This window comes from Pelodiscus sinensis, chromosome 30 (genome assembly GCF_049634645.1).
Source record: "Pelodiscus sinensis isolate JC-2024 chromosome 30, ASM4963464v1, whole genome shotgun sequence".
In the NCBI taxonomy this organism is placed as follows: Eukaryota; Metazoa; Chordata; order Testudines; family Trionychidae; genus Pelodiscus; species Pelodiscus sinensis.
Window position 1 is genome coordinate 5515857 of NC_134740.1, and position 12026 is coordinate 5527882.

The 12026-nt window shown below is 48.7% G+C and overlaps 1 protein-coding gene and 1 gene segment (V, D, J or C); both read right to left on the reverse strand.

Annotated features, from left to right (window-relative positions):
* LOC142821336 (Ig heavy chain V region 3-like) overlaps positions 1-12026 on the reverse strand; it is a 250481-nt gene that overhangs the window by 8070 nt on the left and 230385 nt on the right.
* On the reverse strand, positions 6713-7294 carry LOC142821061 (olfactory receptor 6Z7-like). The gene has a single exon (XM_075911848.1). It carries the CDS (start codon positions 7292-7294, stop codon positions 6713-6715), a length of 582 nt encoding a protein of 193 aa, XP_075767963.1.

The window sequence follows — 12026 nt, forward strand, 5'->3', positions numbered from 1 at the left end:
TAAAGACAAACGTGCAGCGCCTAGCACAGCGCACCGTGTCCGAAAGGAGAGATTGCAGGGGGCCTTGTATGGCCCCAGTGTCCGAGACATGGTTCTAGCTTGGCTCGAAAGCCGCTGCGAGCAGAACAGAGTCTCGTTCGCTCAGAGAACGTTGGGTCAAACCCTGCAGGAGAACACTTGTCTGGCGAGAACACGAGGCAAATCAGAGGAAAGGGCCCTCAGAGGGGTGTGGATGCTGACGAGCTATCAGCTTCCACAACATCAACCTCCTCCCTTGAGCACTTCCAGGCTGTCTTTCTGGGTGATTGTTTTTATCTGTTGCTTGCAGGAGCTGCTTCTAATCATATTGCTTGTTGCCTCCGAGGGTCAAATACAAGACCATTGCTCCCCAAACAAAGAGAGAAAACTGTCACCTTTCACTAGACTGATCAGCATTTGGGAGGCAGGACACCGAGAAGTAGAAGAGCAAATCAGTGAGGTCACCTTGTGGCCGGCAAGATTCAGGGGCCGTGCCGTGTCACGGGAGCCCGTCTCCCAGCAGCCGCGCCATGGCCTCGGCCTCAGGGCTTAAGCCTCGAGTCCAAGCGCAAAACCTCCAGCCGGGCGGGTGTCGCTCTCCTCCCGCCTCGAGGCCGGCTGAGAGGGAGAAACGCACGAGCCGCGCGGGTTCTTAGCCGCCTCCTTCCTATGGGCCTGTTTGCTGCGCAAACCTCTGGGCCTGTCTCGTGCCTCGCCTGGGAAGCCCGGCCGCGCCAACTAAGCCCCAGTCACAGCTCCTGAGGTTTCCCATGCAGCCTTGGACTTGCATGGCTGCCGTGGTTTCTCTTTGGAAGGGACTCAGTCCCGCTTGGACAGGCGACTTGCCCGGGTGACTCCAAACGCCATCTTGTGGCTGTGTTTTTCCACAGCCAGAACGCTGGGCTTCGCCTCACGTGGCAGAAGATGCAAAAGGCCCTGGAAGGAAAGCCTTCCTCCTTTTTGTCTTCAATCCTGCTTTCTGACCTCGGGAGGTAGCCTGTGGGCTACGAAGCGAAGCTCTGAGCCAAGGACTGAACGACCCATCCAAGCGGTGGACGGACTCCCGAGACTTGACTGAAGCCAGCTCTCTCTTCCATGACTGCTGCGAGCCTCAACCGAGAACTTGGCGAGTGCTGTGTGTGTTCCCAAAATTCCCTCTCCCCCTTTCCTTCCTTCTATCCATTGAGGATTCTAAAGGACTGTCACCTTGTGATTTTTGGCTAGGACTGGAAGGGATGAATTAAGTCGGGAATGTAGCCGGTCCTCTTGGGATGGGCAGAAGCTTTTGATGGGATGAGATGGGTTTGGGCAAGCTGGCGTGTGTCTAAAGAGCGTTGGTGGTGGCGATCCGGGAGAAGCGGCATGTCTGAGGGAACTGCTGGCGTGTCCTGTTGCTCAGCAGCATGGGAAAGGCAGAAGTTCTCTTTGTGAGGGGTTTGGCATGCCTTGGAGTAGTAGAGCAAGGCCAGCGTGGAGCTGTGGCAGCTCTTTGTCTAGGTGTTTTGGCCTGAACGAAGGCTGTGGGTAGCGTGGTCCAGAACTGCTTTGTTCCACGAGCGTCTGGAGAGCCCCCCTGAGCGGGTCCCAGCTGCCTTTGTGGGTGGGAAAAGGGCAGGAGGGAGTCCTGTTGCCTGAGGACGGAAGAGGAGGCCTCCGTGCCTCCCACGCAGGAAGCTGCCAAGAGCTTCCCCGCAGGCAGCATCCTGCCCTGGCCTTGAGCTTCTTGCAGCCTGGAGTGAAGGCGTGGAGTCAAAAGAGGCTGGCCCACACATGGCAGAGAATGGTTTTGATCCATTGACCTCTGGGCCCAGCACGCTTCCGCTGCGCCACTCTGCTCCCTTTGGCTCAGCTTGGCTTGGCTTGCCTGCAATCCACTCTAGCACTTGGGCTGCACTGGCACAGGCAGGCAGAGGAGCAGCCTCCTAGGCAGCATTTTGGAAAATGGGCGAGGTCTCTTTGGCACAATGGGTCAGGACTGGAAGGGATGAATTGAGCCGGGAATGTAGCCGGTGTGGGGGAAATCTTGCTCCCCTGGAGTACAGATCCCTCCAGAAGGGTCCGAGGCAGGAGGTCAAAGCAGTGAGGCAGGACAGAAACCTAGAAGGAAAACTTTATTATGCAGGCTGCCAGCTCCAGCTACAAGAGTGAGAGCAGCCCTGAGAGACAGATTCAGGGATTCTTTATACAGTATGTTCAGACACTTTAGTTGTTGATTGTTTTCTTTAACATATCAAAGTCTCAGTAGAAGCATTCTGGGACATTTCTGTTCACACCAGGAGTGCTAGAAATAAGTTTTACAGAACAAAGGCACATAAGAACGTGAGTGAGTAGGCAAACTGGACACAGAGACATGCCCCTGCCCGTCGATTGCAAAGTATCTGGCAAGCGGGGCGGACCACTTGCTAATTCCCTGTTGGGTTCATTCCTCCTGACGCACCTGCCATTGGCCGCTGCCGGCAAACAGGACTGTGGGCTAGAAGGACCTCGGGTCTGACCCAACGTGGCCACTCCTATGGTTGCAGCTCTGGGCAGGGGATGGCGTTCCAGTCACTTGTCGGAGAAATGATAAAGGAACTCCTAGACACATCAACAGCTCAGGGGCCAGTGTATCGGCCTTATAGGCCGAGAGTTGTGAGTTTAAAGCCTCGGGGACAGCATCTACTTTTGAGTGCACCTAGATCCGTAGTGTGCAACACGCTCATCACTAATCTCTCTTTGGCTGCTTGAGTGTGGCTAGGTCGCAAGTTCAGAATTCGCTGGACACCGCGGATCTAGACGGTGCTTGGTCCTGCCGTGAGGGCAGAGGACTGGGCTTGAGGATCTTTGCAGGGCCCTTCCAGTTCCAGTGTTCGAGTCTATGGGTCCCGCTCCAACCTGGCGAGGCGAACACCTCCTGCGGCAGAGGGACGCTGGACTGGCGGCTGCTCCTCCCTGGGGCTGGTAACGCCAGACCGGTTCTCCACGTGGTTAGTTTCAGCCCAGCCTTTCCTAGGCTCCCTCTCGCTGTGTGTATCCGGCGAAGTGATACAGGGCGGTGTCTGCGGGTATCAAGGACACTGCCGCACGGTCACTGCTGCCCCCAGGCGGCGCAAGGCGGAGGTGCAGGCTGGGTTCTTGTAGAATCTCTACTACAGGGGTGTCCAAACTTTTTTCAAAGAGGGCCAGATTTGATGAAGTGAACATGCGTGAGGGCCGACCATTTTGCCTGACATTCTTTGAACCATTAAAATTAAATGCAAATTAACTATTTTATGCAAAGTTTATTGCAAACGGCAAACGACATAACACCAACTATACATGTTGTGTCCAAATATATTTATAACTGATTTAGACCAACTGACATTAACTGAGATTTTACAATGTATTCATCTCAATTGAAAAAAAAAACTTGCCTACACTAATGTGAAGGGTGAAACTGAGATCTGGACTGCAGTACATAGGCTAGGTCTGGTTCAAAGGCAGTGGTTTTGATGCGCAAAATGTCACGCAGGTGAGAGTCACTTAGTCTTGTCCTCACGCGGTTCTTGTTAAAGTTCATAGCAGAGAATGTCTTCTCACACATATATGTTGAGCCAAACAAGCTCAGCATTTTCTTAGCCAATGTTCGAATCTCTTGAAACCGGCTCTTATCCAGTTGGCGGTAAAAGTTCACAAGAGAGAGCTGTTGGTGACGACTGCGTAACTCGCTGTCACAATGCAGCTCAATGAGCTCGAGCTGCAGCTGATCTGGAGCATCCTCGGGGTCAACAGAGAATGGAGAGGAGAAAAGGCTGATCTCCTTTTCAATAGCTGCAAAGTCCTGAAAGCGCCATTTAAACTCCCCAGCCAGAGATGCAATGTCTGCTGCATACCTGCTCGTTTGCGCACTGATATTGTCCTGTGGAAAACTGTTCATTATTTCCTGCAACGCTGAAAAATGTATGGTATTGGGCTGTGTTTGTGACAACTGCCTTATGAAAAGTTGCAGCTTTGTCCCAAAGGCTTTGAGGTGTGAATAAAGCTGGTTCACCGCTGCATCTTTCCCCTGAAGACTCGTGTTCAGTACATTCAGATGCTTTTTTATGTCAACTAGAAACCCCAAATCAGCCAGCCAAATAGGATCAGATAGTTCTCGCATTGGTTGTCCCTTTGTTTCCAAGAATTCTCCGATTTCCTTTCTGAGAGAGTAGAAACGCTGCAGTGCAGACCCCCGACTGAGCCATCTTACATCGTTGTGATATAAAACATCTTCGTATTCAGCCTGGATGTCCAGTAGAAACTGTTTAAACTGGCGGTGGCACAGGGCTTTAGAGCGAATAAAATTAATAGTCTTTAGCACCGGTTTCATAACATGATCATATTTGAGATGTTTAGCACAGAGAACTTGTTGATGAATTATACAATGGAGTTTAATAGCTTTGCCTCCTTCTTCTATCACCTTGTTACAGATTAGGGTTGATAATCCACTTCGTTCACCAACCATGGCAGGTGCCCCATCAGTAATAATCCCAGTAACTTTGTTCCAAAGCAGTTTCATGTCATCTATGGCGGAACTAACAGAAACAAATAAATCTTTTCCTCTTGTTTGGTCGGTAAGGCTCTGGAGGTCAAGTAGCTCTTCAGTCACATTCATTTCATCGTCCACCCCTCTCATAAAAATCAGCACCTGAGCTGTGTCAGATAGGTCCGTGCTTTCATCACAGGCTATTGAAAAGAAGTCAAAATCCACTCCTTTGGATGTCAACTGTCTCTTAATATCTGATGAAATCTCTTCAATTCTCCGTGCTACAGTGTTACGAGCCAGGCAAATGTTGGCAAACTCTTGCTTCTTCTCGGGACAGATATTCTCAACCATTTTCATAACGCATTCTTTGATAAAGTCACCCTCAGCAAAAGATTTGCAATTTTTAGCAATTAACGTTGCCACCTCATAGCTCGCCCTTGTGGCATTTTCATTTGACTCACGGGCTCTTATGAAAAATTTCTGTTGTGACATTAAAACAGCTTCAAGTTGCTTCAACTTTTCACTGCGGTCGTGCCCTGTAAGCTTGTCGTATGTGCTATGTCTCGACTGGTAGTGTCTCTTGACATTAAATTCCTTATAAACAGCCACAGTCTCTTGGCATATCAGACAAACACAGTGATTCTCTATTTCAGTGAAGAAATATTCCACTTTCCACCTGTCCTGGAAGCGGCGGCCCTCACTGTCAACTTTCCTTCTCTTATTTACAGTCGCCATTTTTTTAAATTGACCAGAAGGGGAAGGGATCATGTGAGCGCAGTGCCAGAGGTTTAATACACTGCCCAAGTAATACACTGCACTAATACACTGCCCAACAAGAATTCTCTTGCCTTTGTGGCTGTTTGTGGAGAAGTCTCTAATGATGAGCTACACGTGCCTGAGCCCGTTTGTGGCGAAGTCTCTAATGTTCGCAGCTCCACGTGCCTGAGCCCGCCAGGAAGCTGACAGTGCGCAGGGCCAATCACAGATACTGAACTTGAAAAGCTGCGGAGTCCGTCCCTGCACTCTCAGCCCCAAGGTAGAGGGCTTGCAGGGTCAGAGGCGGGCGGAGAGCGCAGGGCACGCTGGCCTCACGGCGGCCCGGGGGCAGGGCGAACCCGTAGCCAAGCGGGGGAGCGGGGCTGCGGACGTGCCCTACATGGAGGACTTTAGGACCGCAGCGGCCGCCATGGACGGCGGCGGCGCGGCCGGAAGTGGCGCCAGTCAGAGGAGCGCCGGGGAGCCAGGAGAGGGGGAGGAAGCAGGGGCTGTCCCTGCACTCTCAGCCCCAAAGCGGAGTGCAGGAGCAGGGTTTGGGACCGCGGCGGCGGCCCCCCGAAGCGGCGCGCTGAGTGCGCCAGTTAAAAAAAGCACCGGGGAGCCGGGAGAAGCGGGGGGCCGTATTAAATCCGACCGCGGGCCGCATTTGGCCCGCGGGCCGGACTTTGGACATGCCTGCTCTACTAGGTTCTGTGTCGCTGTGTGTGTGGAACAGTAATAGCGGGCGGTGTCCTCCGCTTTCCCTTACGCAGCCCGTGCTGCAGCTATTCCATTTTCACCTACGCAACCCGCTGGGCCATAATCTTAGAACCCTTAACTGAGTACTGAGCACAGATGTAGTTGCCTCATCTCAAGAAAGATCTCTCGGCATTAGGAAAGGTAAAGAAAAGGGCAACACAACTGAGGAGGGGCTTGGAATTGGTCCCATGTGAGCAGAGATTAAAAAGACTAGGACTTTTCATCTTAGAAAAGAGGAGACTAAGGGGAGATATGACAGAGGTTTATAAAATCATGACTGCTGTGGAAAAAGCAAATAAAGAAACGTTATTTACTTATTCCCTAAATATAAGAACTAGGGGTCACCAAATGAAATCAATAGGCAGCAGATTAAAACAAAGAAAAGGAAGTTTTTCTTCATTCAGCACACAGTCAAGCTCTGGAACTCCTTGCTAGAGGATGTGGTGAAGTGTAGGACTTTAATAGGGTTCAAAAAAGAGCTAGTAAGATTCATGGAGGTTAGGTCCATGAATGGCTATTAGCCAGAATGGGTAGGAATGGTGTCCCTAGTCTCTGTCTGGAAATGGGTGAGAGAGGAAGGATCAGTGAGGATTACCTCTTGTGTACTCTCCCTCTGGGGCACCTTGTACTGGCCACTTTTTTGCAGACAAGATACTGGGCTAGATGGACATTAGATTTGATCCAATGTGGATGTTCTTATGTTCTTAATTCTCTGCAAGCTTTGCACAGGGCCTCTTGGACCTCTCTGTTTCTCAGGGCATAGATGAGTGGATTGACCAGGGGCGTCAGGACGGTGTAGGAGACAGAGAGAACTTTCTTGAAGTCGCTCAGGAGGTCGGTGGTTGGGAACATGTAGACAATCATGAGAGCTCCATAGTAAATGCTCACCACGATGAGGTGGGAGGAGCAGGTGGAAAAGGCCTTTTGCCTCCCAATCGTAGAGCGGATTCTGAGGATGGTCCTGAGAATGCAGATGTAGGACCCCAAGGTGAGTACGAAGGGGACGAGTAAGACAATCAAGGCGACTGTGAATGCCAACGTGTCCACCAGGACAGGGTCATTGCAGGAGAGTTTTACAAGGGGAATAAGGTCACAAAAGAAATGGTCAATAACGTTGGGGCCACAGAAAGTTAACTGGGACATTGGCACTGTGGTTATACTACAAGCAAGCAAGCCGCCTATCCAAGATCCCATGGCAAGCTGGAGGCAAGACCTGCCACTCATCCGGGGTGCATAGTGCAGTGGGCTGCATATGGCTAGATACCGGTCGTAGGACATCACTGTTAGGAGGAGGCATTCTGAGGCTCCCAGAGCACCAAAGAAGTAAAATTGTGTGAGACACCCTGTGAAGGAAATTGTCCAGTCCCCAGTCAGGAGCCCGGCCAGCAGCTGGAGCAGGAGGGCGGAACTGTAACAGATCTCCAAGCAGGACAAGTTGCCCAGGAAGAAGTACATGGGGGTGTGGAGGTGTCGATCAGTCACAACTAACACTATGACGATGATGTTTCCAACCATGGTCACCAGGTAGATCACGAGAAAGAGCAAGAAGAGAGGAACCTGCAGGCCAGGAAGATCCCCAAATCCTAGGAGGATAAATTCTGTGACAGACGTTTGGTTTCCTTGTTCCTGCCTTGCCATGGGGTGTGTCTGTGGGACAGAAACAGGGTCACTGGGAGCAATAACTAACAGTCATTGCAATATGGCAGCCTGTGGCACTGGACTTGGCCAGGGGGTACAGACTCCCTGACAGATGTGACAGACGCTGGTTCAGACAGTCACTCCCGTCACTGCCTGGTGGCTAAAAGCTGAAGGAGGGAGGGGGAGCTGGGCCAGGAGGGAATATTTGACAGGGAGCTCCAGCAGAGAAACCAACCAAGCAAACAGGCCTGGGACTTGTAAGAGCCGGGTGAGGAGCTTCCCTTTGGCCTGGCCCCCGGTTCTCCTCCTCATCCGGTCCTTGGATCTCTCGCAAAGCAAAGCCTAGGTGTGACTCAGCTCTGGGGGACTCACGGACACATGCAAATAAGGCCAAAGAGGGTGGGGGAGAGTCAGGAGTGCTGCCCAATCTTGCATAACTTGTACAGCACAGCGAGACCAGGGCAATTGGACCTGAAACAACCTGGTCCTTGTGCATCCCATTTTTATAAGAACAATTCCAGAGACATCGGGAAAACTATTAATTAAGCACTTTTGCAATATTTTGGCCCAGCAAAAAGTATCCTAAATATTGACATAATAGGTATCGTACACGATATGCAGTTTATTGGTAGATATGACTAGAATCACCAAGTCTCGCTTTGCTGTAAATTGGGTTTAGTAAGGAGAATGATGGGAGGGAATAAGCAGGAATGACCCACAGGTTTTGCTTTTGATGTAACTAGAAATACTGGAGCCCTTCCCCATACCCAGCATTCAAAGGAACCAAAACCTCCTGCCTGTTACTGTAGGTAGCATACAGATGAAGTACAACCAAACTAGGCTTAATTATTGTATGTTCATCTCCACCTTGAATGTGCAAGCGGGTGTGGTTGTCCTATCCCAAAAAATCTACACTAAGTATGGAAAAGGTGTGGAGAGGGCAATAAAACACGAGGGGCTTGGAAACAGTTTCAAAAGCGGGGAGAAGAAAAACATCGAAATTGTGCAGTTATGGATGGTCTGTGAACTCATGAATGATCATCGACTGCAGGGGTGGGCACTAAAACTGGGCCATTTCACCAGGGTCAGCCCCTGCTGGGCTGCCGCCGCCATGTTTACCTGCACCGCCCCTGGTCCTGGAGATCGCAGCTCCCAGTGGCCAGGAACGGCGATCCGTGGCCAAGGGATGCTGTGCTCCCCGTACCTGAGGCGGTGCAGGTAGATATGGTGGGGCGGGGCCTATAGGGGTTATCCCCCAGAGACCGAACCCAGCCACAGGCCAGTATTTGCCCACCTCTGTCCCAGAAACACGTCCAGCCTTGATTTAAATCTCAGCAGAGAAGGAGAATCCCCCACAGGACTGGGCGGGTTATTCAGATGGTTCACTCCCCTCACTATCAACACGGAACAATATTTTTCAGCATTTCAAGGCTGGCAAACCTTTCCATGAAAATATATTGAGAATCCCACCATGGTAGATGTAAAGAATAAAATATTGTATCAGTGACAAAAAGAAACCTGTTCAATACAACCACTATGTGTGACCTCAGAGACTCTGAAGCTTTTAATGATTCCAAATTTATTCTAAAAGATGTACTTTCATTGTATCAGGAAAACACAATGTGTAAAAATATCAGTTCCCTACAGCTACCCCTCTCGGACTGCCTTTCATTTTTTCTGCCCCCAAATTAGTTGCCAAATAAAGATCGAATCTTCTCTCAGCATCACATAAACCATACCTCTCACAACTCAACCCACAACTTGGATTTTAAATAGAGGATATCTTCAGGATAGACATCCAGACTCAATGTAAACAGTTCATATGACGGCATATTTACCACCTCTCTCATCCAACCCTAACCCTAACTCAATTGTTAACAACTCTCACTCTTTAAAACATGCACCTTACCTCTTGTTTCAATGTGTCTAACTTCAGTTTCCAGCCAGGGGATTCTTTTTTCTGCTAGATGAAGCAGTTTTGAACTCTCAGAAATCTGTTCCCCGCAAAGTCTTCTCCGCCTGTTCTTAAATAATCTGTTTGGATTGAACTTCACTGCTACATTTTTTCCTCCGCCTTTCTGTATTCCTTGCTAGATTCTTTTTCTATATCTCTTTAATTGAGCAACAACATCAACACAGCAGCCGAAGTGCCACTTACGTGTGCCTTGTAGTGACAGACTCAAGGAACTCAATCCATTCCGAAATGTCTTGGTTGCTCGTACGTAGCACCTACATCAGGAGTAAATTGGCTCTTCTAACAGAGACAATCAAAAATGTCCCGCTGAATGGTGGTTGAAACAAGACAAATTCACACTAGACATAAGATGCACGTTTTAACATTGAAGATAATTAACAATTTACAGAGGATTGTGGTAGATTCCTCATAATGGACTGCTTTTAAATTAAAAGTGGATTTTTTTCTAAAAGTTCTGCTGTAGGAGTTTTTTTTCCAGTGAAGTGTTACACAGGATTTCAGCCTAGAGATCAAAACGGTCCCTTCTTGTCCATGAAATTGTGAGCCATGGAACATCAAAGCGTAGGAATAGGTGTGCATAGTTATACAGATCTCACCTTTTCAGACTGGCTGTGATTCAGATGCTGTAATCACAAATTAAGTAAATGCCTCTCTTATTTTCCAAATTACTCTCTGTCAGTCTTCGTTGCTCTATCTATCATGTTGCCTCTGCCCATCTGGGAAATAAACTTTGCCTGCATCCATTCTATAAATACGTTTTTTTAAAGTGGGATGGTTTCATCTGGGCTCTGCCAATACCAGTGGGAAATTACAAATGGAAAAAGTTTCCTAGGACTTGTTCAGCTATGTAAACAAATTGAACAGAAAAATGGTCATCTTCTTTATGGATCACATTTTCAAAAAAAACTAAAGAAGTTAGGTACAAACCTCCCATGGAATTCAGATGCTCAAATCCCATAGGAATCTTTGGAAATCCCACTCTGTAATTTTAAAACAGACGTCGGTGATAAATTCATTTTTTAAATTTCTCACTTTTTGATTTTTTTTCATTATTTTCCCCCCATCAAGGTTTGGAAGGATGTTCTGAAAACACACTGGAAAATATTTCCCTTCAACAGTCACCAATTTGTTATCCATTTTGCAAGCACTTCTATGGATTGCATTCTTAAACACACAAACTATAGGAGTTGTAGGAAATGAGTATGTATCAGGGTACCTGTGTGAATGAAGGTGTTCAGTGACCTTGAAAGTGAAAAACATACTTGAGGTTGAAAAAAAAATTACCTTTGTGAAAGCAAAAGTAAAAAAAAAACCTCCCAAAACTCTTCTTAGATCAGTTTCACCCCTGAAATGCGTTGCTTCAAATTTTACTGTTTTGAGAAACAACGATCAGTTCTTCACACAACACTGAATAGGAAATGACCTAAAAGTAATGGACCACGAGCCAAATATGAGCCAGCAGTGTGACATGGCAAACATGATTCTGGGATGCATGAACATGAGTGTTGTGAGCAAGACACAAGAAGTCATTCTTCCGCTCTACGCTGCACTGAGACAAATTGTTCTCCTTGGCCTCTGATGATAGGACAAGAAGCAATAAGCTTAAACTGCAGCAAGGAAGGTTTAGGTTGGACATTAGTAAAAATGTCTTAATTGTCAGGTTGGTTAAACACTGGAATAAGTTGCCTAGGGAGGCTGTGGAATCCCCATCTCTGGAGATATTTAAGAGCAGGTTAGATAGACACGTGTCAGGGACTGTCTAGAATGTACTGGGTCCTGCTGTGAGAGCAGGGGACTGGACTCAGATGACCTCTCGAGGTCCCTTCCAGTGCTAGAGTTCTATGAAGAAGGGGTTGGTGAGAGGACAGTGGAGCAGCCTGGGACAAGACGTGAATATGTGAACTGGTGTTTAATTAGGAACTGAACTATTTTCCGCATGGGGGGAAGGGAAAGAGACAATTAGCCAAGGCACATGGAAGGCAAGTGCCTCTATACAAGTCCCACTGGGCATTGTTAGCTCCAAAGCTCTGGAGACAAACCAGTCAGCGGGGGAAAGGCTGGCGCTGGGCAGTCATGAAAAGTGTGAAGACATCAGAGGATACAAACTTCAGGACACGCTGAGTGGGGTCCCAGTGGGCCAGGCTGGGATTGCTCTGCTGGGGCAAATGGCAACGAAGGGGGCAGACAGTCCCCCAAACTGTCAGGCTGATATTTAGATTGTCCAAATATGGGAGCGAAAAGCTTCTGCAGGACTTTGCTGGTACCCAGAAGCCAGAAACACAGTTCCCTTAAATCAGTGCTGACCAACCAATCCATCGGGATCTACCAGTAGATCTTGGAGCCTCTGACAGGGGATCCCGACTGGTTTGGCCAGGAAGCTGTCAAGTGCTGGCACTA